General features: G+C 40.3%; 1 protein-coding gene across 1 annotated transcript in view; it reads left to right on the top strand.

The window, feature by feature from the left end:
• Positions 1–16895: 16895 nt before the first annotated feature.
• Positions 16896–27455, top strand: part of C3H4orf17 (chromosome 3 C4orf17 homolog) — a 39286-nt gene continuing 28726 nt past the window's right edge. The window contains exons 1-2 of the mRNA XM_023220168.1: positions 16896–17164; positions 19213–19432. Of these exons, the coding sequence (XP_023075936.1) occupies positions 19300–19432 (133 nt within the window). The 5' untranslated portion in view covers positions 16896–17164; positions 19213–19299. The remainder of the gene's footprint in view (positions 17165–19212; positions 19433–27455) is intronic.

A 27455-nucleotide genomic window follows, 5' to 3' on the forward strand; every position in this document is an offset into this window, starting at 1 on the left:
AAGAGACTCCATTTTGTTCTGTACTAAGAAAAATTCTTCTGCCTTGAGATGCTGTTAATCTGTAACCCTACCTCCAACCCTGTGCTTGCAGAAACGTGTACTGTGTTTACTCAAGGTTCAATGGATTTAGGGCTATTCAAGATGTGCTTTGTTAAACAAGTGCTTGAAGGCAGTATGCTTGTTAAAAGTCATCACCATTCTCTAATCTCAAGTACCCAGGGACATAAACATTGAGGAAGACCACAGGGACCTCTGCCTAGGAAAGCCAGGTATTGTCCAAGGTTTTTCCCCATGTGATAGTCTGAAATATGGCCTCGTGGAAAGGGAAAGACTTGACCGTCTCCCGGCCTGACACCCGTAAAGGGTCTGTGTTGAGGAGGATTAGTAAAAGAGGAAGGCCTCTTTGCAGTTGAGATAAGAGAAAGTCATCTGTCTCCTGCTTGTCCCAGGTCAATGGAATGTCTCAGTGTAAAACCAGGTTTTACGTTCTATTTACTGAGATAGGAGAAAACTGCCTTAGGGCTGGAGGTGAGACACACTAGCGGCAATGCTGCTCTTTAATGCACCGAGATGTTTATGTATATGCACATTAAAGCGCAGCACATTTTTCTTAACCTTGTTTATGACACAGAGACATTTGTTCACATGTTTTCCTGCTGACCCTCTCCCCACTACTACCCTATTGTCCTGCCACATCCCCCTCTCCAAAACGGTAAAGATAATGATCAATAAATACTGAGGGAACTCAGACACCGGTGCCGGGGCGGGTCCTCCGTATGCTGAGCACTGGTCCCCTGGGCCCACTTTCTCTATACTTTGTCTTTGTGTCTCTTTCTTTTCTCAGTCTCTTTTCTCACCTGACAAGAAACACCCACAGGTGTGGAGGGGCAGGCCACCCCTTCACTCTATGTTTCCTCATGATTGCAACCATGCTCCCTCTCAGTATTCTGAAAGTGTGGGCTCCTTGCCCCACTGAGTTCTGGCTCCAGATCTTGGCTTGGCACTCCTGGGCTGCACACCACAGCTGTGGGGGGAAGCTCAGGCTTTATGCTCCCTCCCCAGCTTAGAGGCAGCAGGGGAAGAAATCTTGGCCGTCACTGTAGCAGAGGGCCTTTTACTTGTCTCTTGGGGCTCCAACCCAGAGAATTGCAGAGTCACTACCAATTGACATGATTGACTTGGAGTGGGGTAGCTGTGTTGTGGGTCCAAGCCAGGATCCTCTGCCTGGTGGTAAACAAGGGGGAGAGGAGGATCATGAGGGAGAGAGATTGGCTTCTTCTTCTTAGGGTAGCTGTGGCTTACTGGAGGTGTGGGTAAAGCCCACAGGATCTTTGTTCCTTCCCTAGCCTGTGGGCAGTGGGGGTAGTGGCAAAGAGGCTTTTGGTTGCCTCTGGGAGGTCCACCTCAGAGAAATGCAGAGTCACTCATATGCCTGAGTGGCAGCTCTGCTAAGACTCCACATACCCTTTCATATTGATCTGAAAGCCCCAGAGTGAAGGGTAATGGAGGTAATGAAGGATTTTCTGAGCCTAGAGTCGCAAAGGTTCATGGGGTTAGTGTGGGTCCCTGGGAACTCTCACTCACCATTTCACTACAGTGGGAAGCCTCCCTTGGTTCTGCACCACTCCCAGGTCAAAGGTTGTCCTGTCTTGCTCTTCTCCATTCTCTGTGTGTTGCATTGCTTTCTTGATGATTCCCAGTGTGTCCTCCTGGATGATCCAATTGAAGAGCTAGTGTTGACTCATCATTATTTCTTCTCTCCATGAGAGTGGTGTACACTAGCTGCTCCTAGTCAGCCATCTTGGTGGGAATTTATTGTTGTCATTTTAAGATTACATAGAGTTTAAGATGTGTATGAATGCCATGATGACAGGAATGTACTGTGATGGTTAGTTTTATGTGTCACCTTGGCCAGGCTATAGTGCCCAGCTATTCAATTAAAGTAGGTGCTATGGTCTGAGCATGCCCCCCAAAGTATACATTTTGGAAACTTAATCCTCAATGCAATAGTACTGGGAAGTGAGACCTTTAAGAGGTGATTAGACCATGAAGGCTCTGCCCTCATGAATGGATTAATGCCATTATTGTGGATCTAGGTTAGTTACTATGGGGGTGGTCTCCTGACAAATTTGGCTCCCCTTTTCTCTGTTCTGTGCTTGCTTCTGCCTTCTACCTTTGGATGACCCTCATTAGATGTTGGCACCATGCTTTTGGACTTCCCAGCCTCCAGAACTGTGAGCCAAATAAACTTCTATTGTATGTAAATTATCTAGTTGGTGGTATTCTGTTATAGCAGCAGAAAATAGACTAAGACACAAGGTGTTGCTTTGAAAGTATTTTGTAGATGTGGTTTACATCTGCCATCAGTTGACTTTAAGTAAAGAAGATTATCTTCAACAAAGTAGGTGGGACTCATCCACTCTGTTGAAATGCCTTAAGAGTAAAACTGAGTTTTCCCTGGTGAAAAAGTAATTCCACCTGCAGATCATAGCATTGGCTCCTGCTCTAGAGTTGCTAGCATGCCAGTCTGTCTTACATATCTCTAACTTGCATAGTCAGATCCCACAATAATAAAGAATGCATAATCAAATTACAAACAATAGCTTCTTTATCAAGGATACAATGTACTGCAGGAATTTTGTTAGAGTGATAAAAAAACATTAACTGAGTTCATGCCAAGACCAGTTTGCCCATGCTGGGCGCCACTTGTTGAGACCAGCTTGGTCAGGGAGACCCTAACCCAGCAGTGCTAGAGGAATTAAAGAAACATACACAGAAATATAGAGGTATGGAGTAGGAAATCAGGGGTCTCACAGCCTTCAGAGCTGAGAACCTTGAACAGAGATTTATCCATGTATTTATTGACAGCAAGCCAGTGATAAGCATTATTTCTATAGATTATAGATTAACTGAAAGTATTCCTTATGGGAAATAAAGGGATGGGCCGAAATAAAGGGATGGGCTCTGACTAGCTATCTGCAGCAGGAGCATGTCCTTAAGGCACAGATCACTCATGCTGTTCTTTGTGGTTTAAGAAAGCCTTTAAGCGGTTTTCTGCCTTGGGTGGGCCAGGTGTTCCTTGCCCTCATTCTGGTAAACCCACAACCTTCCAGCATGGGCATCATGGCCATCATGAACATGTCACAGTGCTGCAGAGGTTTTGTTTATGGCCAGCTGTGGGGCAAGTTTATGGCCAGATTTTGGGGGCTTATTCCCAACAAGTTCAGCCATGGAACCAAAGGTATTATTTAAGTAGAAAGTTTAAGAGGCCATTCTATATGTTTTCATAGTGCTGGGGTATAGGTGCCTCATGGTCCAGCTTAGTCCTCAGATATGCAGTATGCACTGTGTCTCTATTTGAATATCATGATCCTTGAGATGGACAACTCAGCTCCTCAATAGAAATGGGTATGTTTGGTTCCCACACCACCACGCAAGTTATTACTTGCATTCAATAACTGGAAGGCATCAAAAGATAAAGAATGATATTATCATGTGGGTTCACGTTAGTTTCTGGGTAGGCTGATTAAACTATAGCAAGCTGCTATGATAAAATACATTATATTCACACAAATTGTACCACAAATGTAGGAGAATCTTATAATGTGGATTCGGTCTTTGATCTACAATGAAGATATACCTTAAGCAGAGAATAGGTTTGAAAGGCAGAACCATCCTTGAAATTCTTTTAAATCATTCATAAATTATAGCATTCAGATATTCAGTTTCTCAGTTTATTAAGAGCTAGTTTTCTACCAGTTTTGAAACAGATTTTCTATTTCTTCATTTGGGCACAAGATCATGAAGTTAACTTCTATTTATGATCATGTTATGAAAAAAATTATTGATCTTTAAACACTAGAATCAAGGAATGAAGCAAGAGGATTGCCCCATGGGAGCTGCAAGGTAACTGAGATCTGCTCAGTGAAAAACAGATTCATATCTCTCCTGTCACTCTTACTCTAAGGCAGATGTTCATTGAGCAGAAGGGCTGCCAAATTGCTCCATCTATCTATAGTGTCAGTTTTCTCAGCCAGGTCCCTTTACTACTCACCCACACTCTCAACACCTGTAGTTAACACTGATTGAATGCTCATATAATGTTACCCCCCTATGTCACACTACTAGTAAATGATAGGCAACCTCTGTCAAATATGATAAAAATGACCTAGAAGATATTTGGATTCAAAACTAACAGTAATCAACAGTGGGAAAGAGGCCAAGGGCTCCCTTTTATAACTGCTCATACCTTTTTGATTCTTCTTTCCAAGTCCATAATCTATATTCTATTCTTGTTCATAAGTGGTTGTCAACTAAGCCTTCCCATAGAGTAACTCATAATTAAAAGGATAACTAAAATGGTTTAAGGTTAAAGGGCTCCCAGCAGTGCTTACGTTTCCTTTCCTCTGATTTCATGTCTTTGCAGGGATCTGAATAAATATAAATTTGATATATGCTACTTGTGAACAGTTAATCTACTTCCTCCTTAGAAAAATATTTGATTCAAAAGAATCAACCAGTAGTAAATATTGTTATATACTAAGTGCGAGTTTTCTCTGTGCCAGCCATTGAATATTATCTCTTTCAGTCTTCATGGAATCCTCATCCAATAGGTTTTATTTTCCTGTATATAGCGAAAATCTAACCTAAAGAGGGTTTACATAATTTTATAAGACCAGACATCTAGTACAAAGCAGAGGCAGGATTCAAATTCAAGTTTGTCTAATTATAAGGTCCATGCTCTTTTTTTTTTTTGAGACGGAGTCTTGCTCTGTTGCCCAGGCTGGAGTGTGGTGGCATGATCTCCACTCACTGCAAGCTCCGCCTCCCGGGTTCACGCCATTCTCCTGCCTCAGCCTCCCGTGTAGCTGGGACTACAGGTGCCCACCACTGCGCCAGGCTAATTTTTGTATTTTTAGTAGAGACAGGGTTTCACCATGTTAGTCAGGATGGTCTCGATCTCCTGACCTCGTGATCCGCCCCTCTCGGCCCCCCAAAGTGCTGGGATTACAGGCGTGAGCCACCACGCCCGGCGATCCATGCTCTTAATCATTAACCATGCTTCCCTCACGGCTTTATTGTGCTCTGCAGCCAAGTCTGTTGAGTTGTTGTATCATCTGGCACCTCTAATCAAATTCTTCATGTCATAGTAACATCAAACTTTGCATATTGCTTTATCATTTGCAGAGCACTTTTATATCCATTATTGATTTGGCTGATACTTTAAATCAATCTGCAGGAATCTGAACAACAATTACTTCCTGTGTGGAACAGAGACTGGGAATAAAATATGAGTGTTAGTTCAATAAGCCTTAGTTGGAATTTCAACTCTGACAAGGTCTTTGCCACCTTGTATAAGTCCCTGGATTTGTCTAGGTCATAGATGTCTTGTATGTAAGCTAGTATGTTAAATAAAATGATGTGTATATTCTATGTAGTTGGTTTTGTCATTGCCAATAGTAATAGTAAGGAAATATTTAAGTGAGCAGATACACTTCTACTGCAGTTTCCTATTCCAAAGAGCAGATAACACGCAAATTTATCACAGCAATTTTACTACTAGGTATCTGCCCAAGTGAAATGAAAACATACTTTCCACACAAAAACTGGCACAAAAATGTTTATAACACTTCTATTAATCATAATCAAAAACTGGAAACAATTCAAATATTCATCAACTGGTATATGAATGAACAAATTGTGGTGTATCCCAACAATGGAATACTACCCAGCAATAAAAGGGAGATAACTACAATATAATCAGCATCACAGATGAATCTCCAAAATATTGTGCAAAATATAAGAAGCCATATCCAAAAGTTACAAACCGTTTGTATAATATTCTCAAAATGTAAAATCATATGAACAGAAGAGATTAGTGGTTGTTCTTATTGGTTAGGGCTACTATAACAAAATGCCATAAATGGAGTAGTTTATAAGCAACAGAAATTAATTTCTCACAGTTCTGGAGCCTGGGAAGTCTAAGATCAAGGTGCTAGCAGATTTATTGTGTAGTGAGGGCTTACTTTCTGCTTCATAGTTGATGTCTTCTTCCTGTACCTTCACATGGTGGAAGGGACAAGGGATGTCTCTGGGGTTTTTTTATAAGGGGACGAATCCATTTATGTTTTAATCACCTTCCAAAGGCCCCTTTTAACATGGTCACCTTGGGGGTTAGAATTTCAACATATGAATGTTAAGGGAGCACAAACATTCAGTCCTAGCAGTGGCTGCACGGTCATAGATATGAGGGAAGGGAACTTACTGCCAAGGAAAGGGAGGGAACTTTGTGTTAAAGGACACATTCTATATCTTGATTGTAGTGGTATTATATGACTGAATACATTTGTCAAAACTCATTATTGAACTGTGCACTTATAAAAAGATGAGTTTTTTAGGCAAATTATATTTCAAATAAGTAAAAACTGTAAATCTGTAATTCACAATTAGATACCACTAATCACCACCTAAACTGTCTAAAATTTAAGTTTAAAAGACAAACAATAATATCAATTGTTTGTAAGGATATGGAAAAACCAGAATCCTCTTACACCATAACAGGAACATCAATTGATACTACTGGATTGAAAAACTTTTGGCCTTATCTACTAAATTGAAGATACACAACCTTTGACTTAGCAGTCCATTTCTAAATATGTGTCCACTTAAAATGCATGCACAAACATTTTCATAGAAATATTATTCATAACAGCCAAATTTATACACAATCCAAATGTCCATCAACATGAGAATGGATAAATACACAAATTATGGCATATTCTATAATGGGATATTATGCAGACATTAAAATCAACCAAAACTGCCCCCAACAGCAGGGGTAAATTTTACAAATAAAATGTTGAGCTAAAGAAGTCAGACACAATACAATAAGAAAAAGAGGAGAAGTATTTAAGGATCCCACCCACTGTATTCTGTCTGGCCACAATATAATTGGAAGATGCACTTTCCAACCTCTCCCACAAGATTAGATTAGATATCTCTCAATGTCTACTTCGACTCTTCCTACTTTGTCAAACTTGGTTTTAGATGTAAGCACATTTTCTTGGTCTATCCCAAAACCCAAACTGGCTACAGCATTCCACACATTTTCCCTTTAATTTGGTCTTATTCACTGTGCTCTGACCTAAACTCAGGTGTTTAGGTTCCCTTCCCAAACCTGCAGCCCCCACAGAGCCTATTGACTTTCTTCTATAGACTATGGGGGGAAAAGTTTATAATATTTGTAGTGGCCCTGTGTTGAGCAGGCTATGTGCTAAGAACTTTACAAACGCTGGCTTCTCTGCAGCCAATGCAATGAAATAGGTCCTCTCAGATCCTTCTTTTTCTGATAATAAAATAGATGCAGAGTGGCCAAGTGCTCAAGTCAAAGGTCACATGTAACTGGCAGAGTCAAAGCTCCAATGTCTCACTCTGATGGCCTTGCTCTTTACTGTATGGGATTCTTAGCACAAGGAGAAAGCTGTAAGTCACAAAAAACCCTGCACTACTCTCGGGAGGTACTCTCAGAGCTGTATTCAGACAGCATCGTCAATTCTCTCCACCAGAGCAGAATCTGGACGCAGGGGTCTGGCAGCAATTCACTGTCCACTTGTCACCGGTAAGAGCACTGGATTTGGAATCTGGTAAAGTTCAGTTTAACGCATTTGCTATAAGGGCAAATTACTTCACTTCTTTGAGTGCCAGTTTTCTAATCTCTACAATGTAGAAAATAGCTGCTTCATAAGATATTTTTAAAAGTAGATGTTATGATGGAGGTACAAGGTTTCATACAGATTAAGCCCCATGAGTGACAACTATTTGCTGTGGGTTCCATTTCTATCCCCTCTGAGGCAATAGTCTAAGGGGCACACTGATCCAGCAACCACATCTGCACTCTCCTTGCTTTCTCTCTCTTTGTCCACTACTAACTGACTCTTCCAGATCTCAGTCTCTGCTCTACCTCTCTTTCTGTCATTGTCAGTTCTTCTTCTTTCTCTTCCATTCTTTTATTAAGGCCTTTCCCTTTCTTCTTGTTTCAAAATTGACCCCTCGCCCACTGCTCTGTCTATCTCAGAATTCTCCCATCTTTCTCCTTTTATCAGAGTCTTTTTTAGGACATTCCCTTTTCAGGACCTCAACTAACTTACATGCAGTATATGCAGTACTGCTGTGTGTAGATCACAGCGAGGAATACAAAGGTGTGTAAGACACAGGGCCTGATATTCAGAGGCTCACTATCTGGTGTGAGAAAGAACACACGCACTACACACACCAGCCTGTGTCAGCCTGTCCCGTCCACTCCTAGGGTGCAGTGCCCTCCTCAAGCAATCCCCTCTCTCCTTTCACCTAGTTATCCAGGTTTAATGCCATTTTCCCCAGCCTTTTCCCACGGTGTCACATGACTATTCAAAACCAATTGGTCCCACGTCTCAACAAGTCTTTGTCCTTTCCAAGATCTTAACTGGCTAATCCAATGAGCTAATTTTCCATAGTGTGCTCAAGATAGAGGGTTAAATGTGAGGACCCAGGTTCTTTTGTATTTGACTGTGATTTAAAAAAAAATTTCCCCCTTGAGGATGTTACTTTAATGTTTTTAGTTTATGGTAATCTAGTTTAGCTCTGGGTGCTTTCAGGGGTGGAGACTCTAAACGAGTTCCTTGGTTATATAGAGTCTTTGTATGGTGGCTTTTCAGATGCTGGTTGTAGTAGTAATGTGCTTAGTTTGTGTGCAGGTTCACTGTGTCCTGTGTGGTTGGAATGGCAGAGGTCTCTTGAAGCTTATCTCATTCTCCAGTGGTAGGTACTTTGTTTATTTATGTTCCCCCAGCATTTTATTTACTGGGTTGAAAAGTTCAGGCTTCAGGCCAGGAGGGGAGGTATCCATGGGTTAAAACCAGCTGTGGTTAACGCAGGTTGGAAAACCCAATACCCAATCGTGGGCAGAGGTCCCAGCCTTGATAGAGACAGCTGGGGGAGCTCTTTGTGAAATGCACTAAGGTCTTTTCAGGGGAAGAGACAGAGCCACCTCAGCTCCCCTCTCAGTTCAGCAGGAAGGCAATCCACCTGGCAGTCACACTCCTGATGCAGTGTCATGGCTATTCAGAGCAGGCAGGCACCTCTTTTCATTTGCAAGAATGTCGATGTTCCATGTAGAGAGGGAGTGTGACTCTAGCCCTGATGCAAGCCTGCACCTGGAAGGCACTCTTCTTGTGAGGTTGCAGACACCCTGAAGTGTTCCAGAAAGGCTGTCTACAGACACATCCATGCCAAGCTCCTGTGGGAGGAGCCCCAGCTGTATCTGCAGTAGTGGATGAGGGGGAAAAGAAGTCCCATTCTCCAAGACCCTTCAGGAGCACCAGGACTGCCTCATTGCTGGAGTGGAGCTGCAGATTTTCTCCACCGAGCCCAGCACTGCACTTCTGCCTCTGCTGAAAGAAACTTCCCACAAGTAGAAATTTCTAGAACTCAAGGCCTACCATACCTCAAGGCCTAGATTTTTCTCTTTTTTTGTCCTAAGAGGTGCTCCCTTGATGTGGCGCACTTCCTCTTCCCCTAGGAGTGGGAGTCCCTTAGAGCCAGACTACTATGAATGTTGCTGCTCTTCTGGTTCTAGCTGTCCAGTGGGGCTGCCACACTCCAGAGCGATGTTGGGGAATGTCTGTAAGGGGTCCAGTGATGTGATCTGTATTCGGGGTGCCCAGCAGTGGGTATCAGTGCCAGCTCTGAAAAGGGTGGCAGCGGAGTGACATAGAGTTTGTGAGATTCCTTGAATACAAGTTGCCTTACTGTATTGTTGGCTTTCTCAAATGTCAGTTGTATTAGTAAGGAACTGGTCACGTGGACAGACTCAGGACCTCTTGGTTAGCGAGGATGATACAGGCAATGGTGATAGCTGAGGTCACACACAAATTTTCTCCATCCTGCACACCATCATTGTGCCTGTAGAGACTGTAATGAACTGTGGCACTTGGCCTCCAGCCAGGAGGTGGTGCTTGTAAAGGAACACCAGCTGCAGTGGTAGCAGAGGGATTTGTGTTTGCCTTATGTTATCCAGAAGACGTATTCTGGTGACTTAGGAAATGGATGGGGCCACACAGAACCCACAAAGGTTTTTGTCCTTTGTGTTAAGCTGCCAGGGTAGTTGGAAGGGCAAAGGCAGATGGGAGTTGGGTCAGGCACGTCTGCGCTCTGCTCTCCACATGTGAGCAAAAGCAGTGGTCCCATTGGTGACTGTAGAGCAGTTTAGCCACCAGAGTAATGTTCCAGGGAAGAGCACAGTTGCCTCTACTGTACAGAAGAGTCCACATGGAGACTGGAGAGTAGAAGGTGGCCGTAAGCTCCACCCAGTGCCCACTCACTAGGCAAGGCCAGTCTCACACTTGCAGCATTCCACTAGCAGCAGCTAGCTAGGTTCTACATAGACTGTGCTCAGACTGCCCCAGGTCATATTTCTTCCCCCAAGGAGACAGCAACCATGGTTTTTAGGCCATGCCTCTCCTTGTTTGCCTGTGAAGCAGGGGCACCCAGCTCCTGTGCTTGTAGCTGCAGCACACTTCCCACTCAAACCTCAGTTCTGGCCAAGGGAAAGGTTTGTCTCCACTGAAGATCATATCATGAATCTCAGTTGGGAGCTTCTTTCTACCTGTGACCGCCACCTGAGTTAGCTGGTAGATTTCTGCAAGGTCCCCTGTGAGGTAGGATCAGGAATGGCTTCCCTCCATCCCTGCTGGAGACTGAAAATGAATATAAAGCCTGTCCTAATGCCAATTCTTCTCATACACTCCCCACCACCACTAAGTCAGCTCCAGCACTGGGTAGAGTTAAGACCTTTCTCCATGGCCTAGATTGCCAGGTTTCCCAGTGGGAGTGTATGTTCCAGAGGTAGTCTATCCCCTTTTCACATTCTGGGGACTTACAGTTTTCTAATTGGCTCACAGTGTAAGCTACAGCCCAATGGTTCTTTCAATAGTCTGTGACTTTCAATTTTCCTATTATGTTCTTGTGTTTGCTTCTTGGAAGAAAGTTCATGTGTGAATCTCTACACACTATTTTGTCTTTCCAAGTGGCAGAGGCAAGCTAACAATGCCTCCAATCTGATATCTTGGGGAAAAATAACAAACTCCCCTAGCACTTGGAATATATCATTGCACTCCTTCCTAGTCTGCAAGTTTCTTCTGGAAAATCTGCTGATGGGCTTATGGAGGCTGCATTGTACATCATGAGTCACTTTTCTTTTGCTGCCTTCAGTATTCTCTTTCATGTTTGAAAATTTGATTATATTGTGTCTTGGTGTGGATTTGCTTAGGTTTATACTGTTTGGGATCTTTTGAACTTCATTAGTCTGGATGACGATTTCCCTCTCCAGATTTAGAAGTTTTCAACCAACCTTCCTTCTTTGTTTTTCTACTTTTTTTCTCCATTCCATTTCCTTCCCTCCCTTCCTTCCTTCCTTCCTTCCTTCCTTCCTTCCTTCCTTCCTTCCTTCCTTCCTTCCTTTTCTCTCCTTCTTTCCCTCCCTCTCTCCCTCCCTACCTTCCTTCCTTCCTTCCTTCTTGATGAGATCTTACTATGTTAACTAGACTGGAGAGCAGTGGGTCTTCACAGACATAATCATAGCACACTACAGCCCTGGACTCTAGCCATTCTCCTGTCTCAACCTCCTTTGTAGCTGGGACTAGAGGCATCCACTGCCACACCTGGCTCAATCATTATTTCTTTAAGTAAGCTTTCTGCCTCTTTCTTTTTCACTTCTCCTTCTGGAACACTCATAATTCATATATTAATTTGCTTGATGGTGTTCCATAAATCCCTTTGTCTTTCTTCACTCTTTTTCATTCTTTTTACCTGTGTTCCTATGACTGGATACTTAAAATTTTTTTTTTTTTTGAGAAGGGGTCTTATTCTGTTACCTAGGCTGGAGTACAGTGACACAATGTTGGCTCACTGCAGCCTCCACCTCTCAGGTTTAAGCAATTCTCCCACCTCCTTCCCACCTAGGAGCTGGGATCACAGAGGCACCACCATGCCTGGCTAATTTTTTGTATTTTTGGTAGAGACAGGATTTCACCATATTGCCAAGGATGATCTCAAACTCCCGAACTCAGGAGATCCACCTGCCTCAACCTTCCAAAGTGCTGGGGTTACAGGTATGAGCCACCATGCCCAGCCTGACTGGATAATTTTAAGTGACATGTATTCAAAAATTACTGAGCCTTTCTTCTGCTTGATCTAGTCTGCTGTTCAGTCCCTCCAGTAAAACTTTTAGTTCAATTTTTATATACTTTATCTTTAGAATTTCTGTTTGGTTCTTTTTTATAGTTTTTGATATTCTCATTTTGTTTACGTTTTATGATTTCATTTAGTTGTTTATCTGCATTGCCATTATAACTCATTGAGTTTCTATGAAATGATAATTTTCAATTGTCAGGCAATTCACAGATCTCTCTTTTCTTAAGACCAGCTGCTAGTGCTTTTCTTTCTTCTTTGTTTGTGTCATAGTTGTCCAACTCATTGTATTTCTTGTAGCTTTGTGTTGGTGTCTGTATATTTGAAGAAATGTCCACCTCTCCCATTCGTTAGGCCTGAGTTCAACATGGAAAGCCCTTCACCAATCAGCCTAGCTAGAGATTTTGGGAGCCTCTTATTTTTTTCTAGGGCTATGTATACTTCACTTCCCTCCTTCCCTCCTGGGGAAGATGTTTAAGGGTTATGTATCTTTTCCCAATCTTGCAGAATTGTGCCAGCTGCGGTGAACTACTCACCTCTTTTCTTTATTCTTGACTTCCCCTAGGAATTTAAACTATTCTGATTCTCTGAGTGTTCTGAGTGAGGCAGGGCAGAAAGAAGTCCCTTGGGCACTGGGCCAAACAAAATGCCAGGTATGATGAATATATGCTCCACTCTCTTTTTACTCCTAAACAGAGCATCCACAAGCTGAGGCAATTTCTCCCAGCACAGAGCTGTGCCAACTTGGGGGAGGGGCTGATGGTAAAGTAAAATTGCTCTTCCAACTCATTTCAGTGTGGCCGATAACAGTATTTTTGCTCATCAGAGGGTACATCTTAACTGCAATCTGAAATATGTATAAAGGTATTTTGCTCTGCATATCATTGTTAACTTATCATTGTTAAGTATTTCATTGTTTCTGTGGGGAGATAAGGGCTTAGAACTTCCTGTTCCATCATCTTTTGATACCAAGGAATTACAAATTTCAAAGGCAGTTTTGCTGTATTTTTATTTTTTTGTGTCTGAAAATAATATTCTTCTACCTCACAGAAGAAAACAAAATCAAATCATAGTGCCAGAAGAGACTCTAGAGATAATCTTAATCCATCTATTACATAATTCCTGAGAAGAACAGAAAAGTCAATGTTATCAGCCAGAGAATGTTATAAGCCACAGGGACTCCTATGCCTGCCAAAGGAGGCTCTAAGATGATCATATGGGGTTGGCTATGACTGGACAATAACAAGGTAAGTAACTGGGCTTAGGAGTTTTGCTACAGTGCTCTTCTAACAAGAAACTATATATATATTTTTAAAAATTTTATTGTAGTGACAGGGTCTTGCTATGTTGCTCAGGTTGGTCTTGAACTCCTGAACAATCCTCCCACTTCACTCTTCCAAAACACTGAGATTACAGGTATAAGCCACCATGCCTGGTGTGAAGCTTTATATTTTCTACGTATCCTATGTGAACCCAGATTTTAACCCATGAAGAGAACTCTAAGGGTGTATTCACCTTTTCTGAAGAGCTACTTTTTAATTCTTTTGAAGTTTTCAGTTACTCATATTCTTAGAGGAAGGCATGACTAACAGGAAGTCTTTGGAAAAGGCTGGGTGAGAACTGTCAAAAGGCTGCAATTAAGGTATGTGCTGTGGCTTGGGTCTTCTTTTGAGGTCTTCTCCCAAACTCTCATGGTTGTTTGCAGGTTCATTTCCTCCCAGCTTTAGAACTCGTAATACTTTGCTTCTTTAAGGTCAGCAAGGGAGCATCTCTGACAGTGGGGAAGGCCTATATCTTATTTTAAAGGGCTTATCTGATTAGGTTGGGCCAGGCCAAAATAATTTCCTTTTGATTAACAGAGATTAATAAACTCAAAGTCATTCTGATTAGGGACTTTATATCTGTAAAATCTCTTCACCTTTGCCAGAAAATGCAACCTAATTGCAGGAGTGATATTCATCATATTATTGGGTCTACCCACACTCAAGAGAAGGCAATAACACCGAGTATGTACACCATGGGGGGGAGGTCTTGGTGGCCATTGTAGAATTCTTTCTATGACACTTATGTCAGCATTTTTGCTGTGCTCTGGAGATCACAGAGTGAAAAGTACTGTTTTCTGTGATTGTAGATATTTGTTACAAATTCGAGACTGAACCATATGCTTTCAAAATTGACAGAACAGAATATAGGTGGTCCAGGTACCAGATGAAATTAAATTTTATTCTTCCATTATGTTAAATTAGCATCTTTTCCTTTCAGAAATCACTTACATTGCTTTCTCATATGTTAATCAGACACCTGTGACATTTTTATAGTAAATGCAAAGTGAGAAAGATTTTAGGTGATCAAAGTGAATAGGCCTAACTAGTTCACAGCTCTGAGATGTGGCCACACTGAATATTCATGGAAAGAACAGACCTTACAGAGTGTCCTGCACATTTACACTTGTATCAGTCAGCTTGTGCTGCCATTACAGAGTACAATAGACTGAGTGGCTTCAACAACAGAAATTTATATGTTCAAAGTTCTGGAGGCTGAAAATCCAAGATCAAGGTACTGGCAGGCTTAGTTTTTGGTGAAGCCTTGTCTTGGTCAATTTGGGCTGCTATAACAAAATACCCTAGACTGGGTGGCTTAGAAACAACAGAAACTTATTTCTTACAGTTATGGAAGCCGGTAAGGCTAAGATCAAGGCACTGGCAGATGGAATGTCTGGTGAGGGGCCACTTTCTGGTGACAGATATCCCTTTCTTGCTTTGTCCTAACATGGCCAGCTCATGCAAGGAGACAGAGAGGGCTCTGGTGTCTCTTCCTTTTCATATAAGGACACTAGTCCTATAAGCATAGTGTCCAACCATTATAACCTTATTTAACCTTAATGATCTCCTTGAGGGCCCCATCTATAAATACAGTCACACTGGGAGTTAGAGATTAAGATATGAATTTGTTGGGGGACACAACTCAGTCTATAACATTTTCAAAACATCTGTGGGCAATGAACAGCCTGTGGATTTCCTGCTTATCATGACCCCCAGATAATGTTTAAAAATCACTAATTACCATTCATAAATATATGCACATATTCCAAAAAAACTCTCCATCTATTTTCTTTGCTAAAATAATAGAGTATCCAAGGCAACAAGGACACCTGTGCTACCCTGAGAAGTGCAGCAGAGCAACCCCTGTCTTTTTTATTCTGACAGAATTAATGCAAACAACCCAGTTGAATCATTTTTGTTTCCTAGTAATGAGACAAGAAAATTCCCCTTGGGGCTTCATAAACAGAACATAACATAGTTACATAGCCAAGTACATGTTGATCTCTAGTGGCCCTCTCTAAGGGAAAGCACAGCACACAGAGTGTAGACTTCTCCTACACAGAATTAGGTATTAATGTCAGGATCTGTGGTTGAGATTGCTTTTTATAACCCAATATACATTTTCTCCCTCTCTTGTTAGAGCCCCTGTTTTAGAATGGGATGTCAGTGTGCCCTGTTAAGAAACTACATTTTCTATCCTTCCTTGTAGCTATAAATGGTCAATGCAACCTAGATTATTGTCTGAGACTCATGAGAAGGCTCTTACAAAGACAGCAGATAGCTAGCATGTGCCCTTCTCAGCCCTTACCTCTCCAACCTTCCTCTTGTTTCCTGCTTGGAGTACAGATTTGATATGTGCAAATATAGCAGCCATCTTGGATGACTGGAACTTCAGGAACCATCTTGAACAAGGGATAATTTCAAAAATGGAAGCCAAATATTAAGAAAGATGGACCTAAAACACAGATGAAGCCAAGGTCCATAATGATGCTTCATAAAGCTTCTATAGCAACCCTAGACGGTTGAAATTTTTCATGTGAGGAAGAAATACATGTTTTCTATCTTACTTAAAACACTATTTTTGCTCTCTGTTATTAGCTGTGTAAAAAAGTTTCTCAACTGATACAAAGTGAAAACTAAAAATCTCAAAATATGAAAATTACCTTAGAAAGTCAATTAGATCTCCCATAAAATCCCCCATAAACTACAGTAAAACAGGGAGGCATAAGGCATAAGAATGGGTTATAGGCAAAGGCAATTAAGCCTTTAATCTTGGGCCAGTCAAGAAAACAGACCAATTAGGCTCTATCCTTGCATTGTTTTAAGCTAGTATTTGCCTTTCAGAAATTGTCTATATTGCTTTCAGAGATTGTAATTCAGAAATTCAAAATCATGTGTATTCTAAAAAGTCTTGTGAAGCACCACATGTACATGTGTGTATGTTTCTCTATGACTTCTCATTAACATTTCAATATTTTTTCATGGCTGTTGAACAGGTCATCAGCACAGACATCCCGACTACCAGAGCAGTGTATTCCATTCACAATTATTAGAAACTCCTTCAAAGCATGCATACCTTCTCCCCGTTGGTTTTGGATTAAGCTAAGTTTGGTTATATCATAACTGTTCTTTAAGCAGAATTGTGGGAAAAATTATAAATTTGATTTATATTGCTCTTTGTTTTATTTTTCTTCTTTTTCTTTCTCTTGCATTGGATTTAACTCTATTATATGTTCAAAATTGAGGAAAGCCATCTGTGGCCACATGGTTTTGTCAAGTGGGTAACTGGAGGTCTGAGAATAGGAGGTGAGAGGTTCTAGAACTCAGATTTTTCTAAGGAATGTTACCACGTTACCAAGCTATGTAACATATCTTGACAACCAGGGAGCCACATAGGCTCCTTGGAGTAAGAGTGTGAGAAACTGGATGAAGACAGCTGTATTATTTTGAAAGCGTTCGAGATTGGTCTGTCTCTACCAACTAAAAACTTCTAGCTTAAGTGCAGAGATTTAAGGAGATTAACAAAAACTCAGTCTAGACATATTATGAGGCTGGGAGGGTATCAACAGACTTGAGTTCCTGTCAGCAAGGTCACCTGCTTTTAATACTGTCCTCAGGTATAATTTTAAATTCATCATTAGAATAATGTTCTAAAATTTTAGGTATGATTTAGTTTATAGTCTTCAAGTTCATTCTTTTTTCAAGAGTATGTAAAAGCCAAATAAGTCTCTTTTAAGAAAATGAAATATACATTGTTTTCTTGTTGACTATTTTTTCAAAATTTAAAGTGTATCACTACCCTTTAATCTAAGAGAATTGATGTGGGACAGACATATATAGATTAACTAAATAATATCAGCTAACATTTAAGTCAATTTCATCAGGTTATAGATAAACAGACTGAAATCTAGGCAATAAAACAATTAATCTGTGGTCACTTTGTTGGTTAATGGCGAATCTGGGACCATGAATCCTATCTTTAAATTTCTGGTTTAATGTTTTTTTCACTCTCCAAATTGCCTGCTGTGCTCCTTTCCCCTCAATACAAGTAAAAAGCAAATTTACTGGCTCAACTGTACAAAAGGCCCCACACCAAAAGAATGAGTAAGTCTAAAGTGTGATTTAAACAAAGAGGTCAGAACTAACTCCTCACTGTGATATTCACAAAGAGCAATATGAAAATACCCTTTTTATTGCTAGATAGATATTTTCTGGATTTAATATCTACATATATTTTACCCAACCTAGGATAATTTTAGTATTTATGTATATCAAACTGAAGTTTCTGAAAACCAGTTGTTCTGTGGCAACAAGGCTGGGAATTTATACACCATACACTCTAAGTATATAGCATGAAGCACTTAAACATAGATTGCTTTGGTCCAAAAAGGCAGTCAACGATCTAAAAGCATCCATCCCAACAAAATCCTGAGATCAATTTCTAGAACATGAACATGTTTTAAACACTGCAAATTATTGTAACCCAAAAAATCTCTGCCATGGTTATCAATAAAACGCATATTTTCCAATTCTGCTACGATGAATAAGATTTCCATGTAAGATAGAAAAAATGCAACAGGCACCAGAAAATCATCCTTCTTAGATTTCAAAATCTTATACTATTTTCAAGAAAGTTTAAATAACGACTTTCTATGTTCTTAATCCAGAAAAGTTTTTTCTCACATGGTTGTGAATTCACCAAGATACATAACATTATCTTTAATCTCCCAGGTCTATGACACCGTAGGTGTCTAAAAATGTTAACTGTTACTCAATATTGCAAACAACAATATGGCAAAGGTTCTCTGGTTTATCATCTCCAGATATATTACTTTTTTGGACTTTTTTCCTCCTTTGGGTTTTACCATTCTCTGAGAAGATGATACACATTTTAAGATGCTGGGTTTTATAAGTACAATATGAAGGGTCTTGACTTAAAATTAATTCAATGTAAAGTGCATTTGTGAGTACTGTAGTTAAAAGTCATCATTTAGGCCGGGCGCGGTGGCTCAAGCCTGTAATCCCAGCACTTTGGGAGGCCGAGACGGGTGGATCACGAGGTCAGGAGATCGAGACCATCCTGGCTAACCCGGTGAAACCCCGTCTCTACTAAAAAAAAATACAAAAAACTAGCCGGGCGAGATGGCGGGTGCCTGTAGTCCCAGCTACTCGGGAGGCTGAGACAGGAGAATGGCGTAAACCCGGGAGGCGGAGCTTGCAGTGAGCCGAGATCCGGCCACTGCACTCCAGCCTGGGCGACAGAGCAAGACTCCGTCTCAAAAAAAAAAAAATAAAATAAAAAAAATAAAAGTCATCATTTAAATTTACTACATCAAAATTGATAATCATGTAATACATTTTTTGTTGGTAAGCCAACAAAGTGAGCTCAAATGAAATTAAAAACAGAATATTCCTTATGCTTTTTATAAATATAATATAAATATTTCAAAATCAAACACTTTGATTTTCCCCTAGGTAAATTTTTTACGATCTACCCATGCCTATGCTTTTCAACGTTTACAAAAATTTGGTCTGAAAACAAAATAACCTCACATTGCTGTAACATGAGAAACAATTTAGTTCAAGCAAAGAAGATGAAGAAATGTTTGATATAGAAGAAAATGACAAGAAACTTGTCAGAATGTTTATCATTTTGTGATTTCAGGGTCTGAGCACATCTGGAAGTGAGGTCAATCAAGTTAGACCCCAAAAACTTTTGTGACAACAGTGGAGAGGGGAAAATAAACACACCATGAACATGAACCTCAACACCCCAACATCTGCTCTTCAGATTGAGGGCAAAGGCAGCCATATTATGGCTAGAAATGTAAGCTGCTTTCTAGTCAGACACACCCCTCATCCCAGAAGAGTCTGCCACATCAAAGGTAAAGTGACTTAAGGTCCTAGTATATGTCTCTATTCTCTACACTTGGGCTATTTGGTAATTCTGGCAGGTAAACACAAGGCTGCTATTCAAAATATTTAACCACTGGAGAGGTATGGGCATCGACTGTTGGGACTAGGTGCCAGCACTGGAGTGACAGCAGAGGCCTGCAGTCCCTCTCTGTGTCATACAGTAACACTTAAATTGCTTGATTGTTAGGATAGGGACCTGGAGAGGGGCCAAAGTGGAGGACCACTCAGGGAGCTCAGGGCAGCCTTGACCCATTGATATAAAAATATTTCAATATTTTAACAACCCACACATCCATGCTAACATCTACATGCTAAATATCATTCCTAAGGAAGCATATGTTTTACTCCTGCTTCCTTCCCTTCTGTCTTGTCTTTTCTTCCTCCCTCCTTGCCTCCTGCCCTCATTCCCTCTCTCCCTTCCTCCCTTTCTTCTCTTTCCTTTTTCTTTCCTTTCCTACCTTTTACTTTAACTTTATACAATAGATTTACTCAAAATTAGACATTAATAACAGCATTTCCCTTTTGAGGGAGGCAGTTAAATTGAGCTTGGATTGAAGAATTTTAAAAGTATACAGTTTTTAAATACATCTTGCATTCTGAGATGTTTTGAGAGGTACAAAGAGAAAAGGGTTCTGATGTTTTGAGGGTACATTTCTCAAGGTTATTAAATACATGGAAAATAAGCAGAATTGTTTGGACTTCACAGGGTGAACCAGCCAATTCACCTAGGATGGGGTGACTGTGTGATACCACTCCCGACAAAGTAGCATATCAACATTGGCTATTGGGTATAATCTAAATAGACCCTTATGCTTATCCCTGAGATTCTTATCCCCAAGAGAAATGCTGCCATAGTGAGCCCCAGCAGATGGAAATGTGTCATATTCCTGAGGTGACAGAAAAAGTGATATTAAAAACCAATGTCATTTAACTCAGGCAAATAATTCATGACTAACACCACAAAAGCAAATGCAATAAAAACAAAAATAAATAAATAAATTGAACCTAATTAAACTAAGAAGCTTCTCCACAGCAAAAGACATAATCAGCAAACAGACAACACGCAGAGTGGGAGAAAATATTTCCAAACTATGCATCCGACAAGGGACTAATATCCAGAATCTATAAGGAACTCAAAGAAATCAGCAAGAAAAAATAAATAATCCGATCAAAAAGTGGACAAGTAACAAGAACACAAAATTCTCAAAAGAAGATATACAAACAGCCAACAAACATATGGAAACATGCTCAACATCACTAATTATCAGGGAGATGCAAATTAAAACAACAATGAGATATCACCTTACTCCTATAAGAATGGCCATAATTAAGTCATAAAACAATAGATGTTGGCATGGATATGGTGAAAAGGGAACACTTTTACACTTATGGTGGAAATGTAAACTAGTATACAACCACTATGGAAAAACAGTATGTAGATTCCTTAAAGAACTAAAGGCAGAACTGCCATTCAATCCAGCAATCCCCCTACTGGGTATCTACTAAAAGGAAAATAAGTCGTTATATGAAAAAGGCACATGTGCATGCATGTTTATAGCAGAACATTTCACAATTACAAAGATATGGAACCAACCTAAGTGCTCATTAACCAAGTGGATTAAAAAAATGTGGTATACATACACCATGGAACACTACTCAGTCATAAAAAGGAATGAAATAATGTCTTTTGCAGCAACTTGGATGGAACTGGAGGCCATTATTCTAAGTGAAGTAACTCAGAAATGGAAAACCAAAGATCATATATTCTCACAAGTGGGAGCTTGTAAAGTATACAGTTTTTAAACACAAGCTAGAGGATGCAAAGGCAGAAGAATGATATAATAAATTTAGGGACTCAGTGGGAAGGTTGAAAAGGGGGTGAGGGATAAAAGACTACATACTGGGTTCAGTGTACACTGCTTGGGTGATGGGTGCACCAAAATTTCAGAAATCACCACTAAAGAACTTATCCAGTAACAAATCATTCTGTTATAAAGACACCTGCACCTGTATGTTCACTGCAGCACTATTCATGGCAGCAAAGATGTGGAATCAAACTAAATGCCCATCAATGATAGGCTGGATAAAGAAAATGTGTATATATACACCATGGAATACTCTGCAGCCATAAAAAGAATGAGATTATGTCCTTTGTAGGGATATGGAGCTGGAAGCCATTATTCTCAGCAAACTAATGCAGGAACAGGAAATCAAATATCACACATTCTCACTTGTAAGTGGGAGATAAATGATGAGAACACAGGGACACATAGAGGGGAACAACACACACTGGAGCCATTCAGAGGGTGGAGACTGGGAGGAGGGGAGTGTCAGGAAAAATAACTAATGGGTACTAGGCTTACCACCAGGATGACGAAATAATCTGTACAACAAGCCCCAATGACACAAGTGTACCTATCTATGTAACAAACCTGCAGTTGCACTCCTGAACTTAAAAGTTAAAAAAAGAACTTATCCATGTGACCAAAAATCACCTGTGCCCCCCAAAACATTGAAATAACAATAAAAATTAATTATTAAAAAATTAAATATTAAAAAAACAATGCCATGATAGAAATAAACCAAGCTTTGTTGAAAAAAGGGCAGAGCCTGGAGATAGAGAAGAGAATTAGGAGGCTGCTGCACCTGTGCAGATACATGAGGACAAGCATCCCGCTATGCTCTTGACAGCAGGACCAAGCAATGGCAGAATATGAGGCTAGACAGAGTTTGTAGGGAAGAAATGAAAAGGTGCTGGTTACTGAATAGTATAGAAGGTGAAGAAGAATAAATCACACACCCTTTGCACCTTTCCCCACCCCTAGTTATTATAACTAAAAAATGATGAAACAGGAAAGCTGAAAGGGAGAAGGTGAAGTCATTTCATTCAGCAGATATTTATTCAATTTCTAATACATAAGAAACTTTGTTCTAGATGTGGAGATAGAGCAAAGTTTCTGAGGGAGGAAAAAAACGTCCCTACCCTCATGGAGCTCACATTCTCATCAGACAATAAAATCAATTCAGCGGTATACATACTGCATGTGTAGTAACACCAGGCATCCAAATGGAAATGGGCTGCCTACAATCCCAAACCTAGAACAGAAATCTATGTCTGAGTCTCAAATGGGAACTTAGGAGTAAAGATGCACATTGGGAGTCATCAGCATAGAAGTGATATTTAAAGGCATGACTACTGATCATCTCTTTATTCATTCAGCCATCTATACGTTTATTCATTCGTTCAACAAACATTTATTTGGAATGAAAATATAGGCAAGAGCCTGCCCTCAGGAGCTGGACTATCTGGCTGGTCAAGTCACTCCGTGAAATGACATTAGTAACAATAATACCTACATCAGGGTTAAGTATACAAACAAGGAAGGCAAAGGGAACAGCAAAGGAATATTAGGAAACTTTGTAGAAGAAGCTCCATATGCCTGTTATGGAGCATGTGGGGAGGAGGGAAGGGATAATGGAAAGTTGGGGTGGAGAAGTGGATAAGAGGCCAGATTTAGGCAGGCTCTGGATATCATGCTAGGGAATTTATATTTCTTCACAACCAAAATAAATATCTACATTCATGTTTTTACTTTCTCTCCTTGGAGCCACTCTTCAGCCCACTGAAGCCTGGCCTTTTCACCCACCATTCTGCATAGGCTGGGCTTGCTAAGTTTACCACTATCCTTCAGTTTGACAAATCCAGTGCAAAGAGGATCTGCTGGCTCAAGTAACTGGAAAGTCCATAAGGGAGGTGGGCTTTCGGTTTGATTTGATGGCCCACTTAAACAACCTGTTTTTTAAGAGCTCTTCTCTCTGCCTTCCACAATTCCAGACTCATCCTAGAGTTGGCTTGCTCCTCTCGTAGTGGCAACATAGCTAAATCAGTTCTTAGTTTCACATCTGCATGCCACTCTGACTTCTTCCCCAGCAGATTTCAGCAAAATTCTCTTTATATTTTCATTTTACCAGCACACACCAGGTTGCATGCTATCCTTGAATGAATCCTCATGGACAAGGAAGTGGCATGCACAGATTAGTAGGCTATGGTTCAGATAACCAATCACTACAGCAAGGGGAATTGGTTCAATCTTCCCCAGAACATATGGCTGCAGGGGCTGCAGAGTGGTAGATAAGGGGAGGAAAATGAAGCAAAATAACCTGGGTACTGTTGTTAAGGAAAGACAGAAACAGGTCCTGGGCAGAACTGACAGATATCCACTACACTGCAATCCTCATCTTGACCCCTTAGCTGCATTTGACACAGTTAACCACCCCTCCCTTCCTCTTACTCTTTCCCTTTCTCTATCTTTCTTTCTTCACCTTTTACAAAATGTAGCTTCTGTAACAACATATGCTTTAGTTGTTTTTCCTCAACCTCTGTGGCTTCTCCTTCCTAGCTTTATTTTTGTTCTTCAGTAAATGCTGGCGTCCCTCACAGCTCAGTCCTTGGCTGTTTCCTCTTTTCAATCTGTAATGGGATGCTAGACAAATATGTTCATTCACAAGTTTCAAATATCCTCTATAGGCCAAATATTTTTCAAATATGTATCTCAGACTCAGACACCTCTTCAAAAGTGTAGACCTATATATTCAACTGTCTACTTGCAAGGCACAGGATGCCTCATGGGCACCTTGAACTTTGCTCTTCAAAATTGAACTCTTGATCTTCCTTCAAAAGCAAGGTCCCCCAACCAATGTATCCTAACAAATAAATGGTATTGTAAAATTGAAGTTCTTCTTTAACTCCTCTCCCTCTTTCTCTTCCCCTTCCAATACTTCGCTTGATCTTGTCATTTTCCTTCTAAATATTTTATAAATTAAGTCACTTCTCTCCATGGCTACTGTCACAGCTCCATTCTAGGCCACTATTATCTCCTGCTTTGACTACTACTTTGCAATTTGCAGCCCTCATAGCAGCTTTACTTCCACTTTTGCCCTCTCTCCAGTCCATTCTCCATAGAGCAACCAGAAAGATCATATTAAAATATATTTGCCTGTTTAGGCCAGCCTCAGTAGCTCACACCTGCAATCTCAACACTTTGGGAAGCCAAGGTGAGAGGATCACTTGAGGTAAGGAGTTGGTGGTGCACCTGTAGTTCTAGCTACTCAGAAGCTGAGACAGGAGGATCACTTGAGCTCCTGAGTTCAAGGCTGCAGTGAGCCATGATTGTGCCACTGCACTCCAGCTTGGGTGACAAGAAAGACCCTGTCTCTTAAAAAAAAAAAAATATATATATATATATATATATATATATCTAGACTGTTTATCCTACACAAAATCCTTCAGAGGCTTCCCATGCACTTAGGGTAAAGTGGTTCATTTAGACATAGGCTAAAATGTTCCCTATTATGTGGCCTCATCTCCTATCAACCCCCTCCCCCATTATGCATATGCCACCGTGGACTTGTCTAAGTTGCTTGAACATGTCACAAGCTCTTTCCCACCTCTATCTGGATTTCCACACATACTCTTCCCTCTAATTATAAACCTCCCCTCATTATTTGTGGTTCCTCATTTTGGTTTAAATATCATTTCAGAGAGACTTTTCAGGCTCCACATCCTCAATCTAAATTAGATTTTCTTACGGTATTTTTTCATAGTATTCTATATTTTTCTTTAGAGCAATTGTCTTAGATAGACTCTGAGGTGGAGATTTGTGTGAAGGAGCTTTATTAGGAAGTGCTTTGGGGAACAACACTGATAAGAAAGCAGTAAGTAAAGGAAGAAGAACTGGGTAGAAGGGGAAGTGGAACTGTGGAAACAATAGGGACCTCAGCCAACTGCAGGAGGAGCAGTGGAGCTGGGATATTCCTTCAGAGGTGTCTCAATTTCAGGTAAGGGGGCCAGTCCTTTGTAATTCCTACCAGCCAGTCACTGCATACAAGAGCTCTCGCTGTGTATGAGAGCGAGAGCAATTCCCGGAGAGGGACTCAGAATGAGCCATAAGTAACTGACATATGTGGAGCTGGGGAGCTAAAGCCTAGGTGCTGAAGGTATGATCTAGGTAGGTGGTGGGTGTACTATAGCAATTACCACACCTTATGGTGTGGTAATAGTTATTTTCATCATTAGTTGAATAGTTTCAGAAATCCTCCACTAAGCTGTAATCTCCATGAAAGTGTGTCTGTTTTGTTCATGATTTACCTCAACTTCCTAAGGAGTAGTTGTCACAAGTGAGGTGCCAGATAAATTATTGTGGGAGGAAAGGAGTTTAAATTGCATCCAGATAAAATTGTAGAGTTACTGACAGATTTTAAACAGGATTTATATTCTACACCAGCAGTCTCATAGTTCTGTGTCCCTGAGGAATTGATTTCATTCAAAAAATCATTCTAGCTGTATTGTAGAAAGTAGAAGATGAGCAGGACCTTACTAGACATTGGGAGATCGGTTAGAAGACTGACTCCGTCATCAAAGTGGGAAGGAATGAGTGACAGGCCAGGGCAGAGAGAGGAGCAGAGAAGGCTGAACTTGGGGTAGAGTGAGGAAAGTTCAGCTAAGCAGCACAGAGAGAACCAGCAGAGGGAAACAAATTCAAGGAAAATGGCTAGGTGACTAGGAAAGTCATATTCCTAAAGGAGATTAGGAAAATGAAGGCCAAGGGGAAGCAAACAGATGTCACTACAAAGAAGTCATAGATGGCCTTGGAATACACTGTCTTGACCAAACCTGAGGACACGGTTTTTCACAACCTACATGTGGGATAAAACCCCAAAACCCACATTTAATTTTTATTTGAAACTGTTTTTTTTCTCTATGAAGAACAAATAGTATTAAATTGAATAATTTTTTTCTGGTTTTATATACTTCAAAGCACTTGATATATACCTCTTCTATATTTTCTTTCACATTCTGCTTCAAATTTTCTTATCATAGACTATAAAACTATTGGCAGGCAAGGGACTAATTTTTATATCTTCAACTTTCCTCTAATGCCTGCCACAAAGCCATGCTCATAGTAATATATGTTCAATTGAAAGAAAATATTCAATTCCAACATTATTTGTCTGCCTTAGAAATCTAGCAAATTTTAACACTCACTTCTGGGGTGGGGGGAAATCTTTGATTAACACTTGGTCCCATTTACAAACTTTGTTAATTAAATACCTTTAAAAGCTTTCAATAACACTTATTCATTAAATATACTTGATTTTTAAAAATGTTTTACATACTTATCAAATTCTCACTAAGCTGTAAATAACTCCTGTAAGTTAAATAAATTATACTTATAAATATAGATAATTTAAGCCATTTTTTTACTGTTTACCAACTTAATAATATTTTCATAGTATTCTACTTAAAATCAGAAATGTAAAACCATTTTAACATTTTAAACTGTAATTCCAAAGCTAATTTGTTAGATATTTTAATATTCCAAATTAGCTAATAAGCATTAGCTTAAATGTGTATTTAAGATGTAGATCGGGCCAGGCATGGTGGTTCACACCTGTAATCCCAGCACTTTGGTGGGTAGATCAACATGGTGAAAACCCGTCTCTACTAAAGATACAAAAAATTAGATGGGCTTGGTGGTGCATATCTGTAATCCCAGCTACTCAGGAGGCTGAGGCAGGAGAATCGCTTGAACCCAGGAGGCGGAGGTGGCAATGAGCTGATATTATGCCATTACACTCCAGCCTGGGGGACAGGGCGAGCCTCCATCTAAAAAAAAAAAAAAAAAAAAAAAAGATGCAGATCTTAAATTTGTGATCATTGTATATCGTGTATTTAAGATCAATATCTTAAATAATTTAATCTTACATTCTAATGCAGCTCAGATAAGCAATGTGCAAACAGATGTGTTATGATATGTAACAAATGCTGTGGAAAAAATAAAAGCACATAAAGGGACAGAAAGTGACCGGGCACATTTCAGACAGAGTTGCCAGCAAAGATGATTTTTATGTTATTGGAGAAGACAATTCAGAATGAAGTGAAACAGTGGTACTGGAGGGAGATATGGAAAAATGAGCAATTGTAGAAAACAC

This window comes from Piliocolobus tephrosceles, chromosome 3 (assembly GCF_002776525.5).
Source record: "Piliocolobus tephrosceles isolate RC106 chromosome 3, ASM277652v3, whole genome shotgun sequence".
Classification (NCBI taxonomy): Eukaryota; Metazoa; Chordata; class Mammalia; order Primates; family Cercopithecidae; genus Piliocolobus; species Piliocolobus tephrosceles.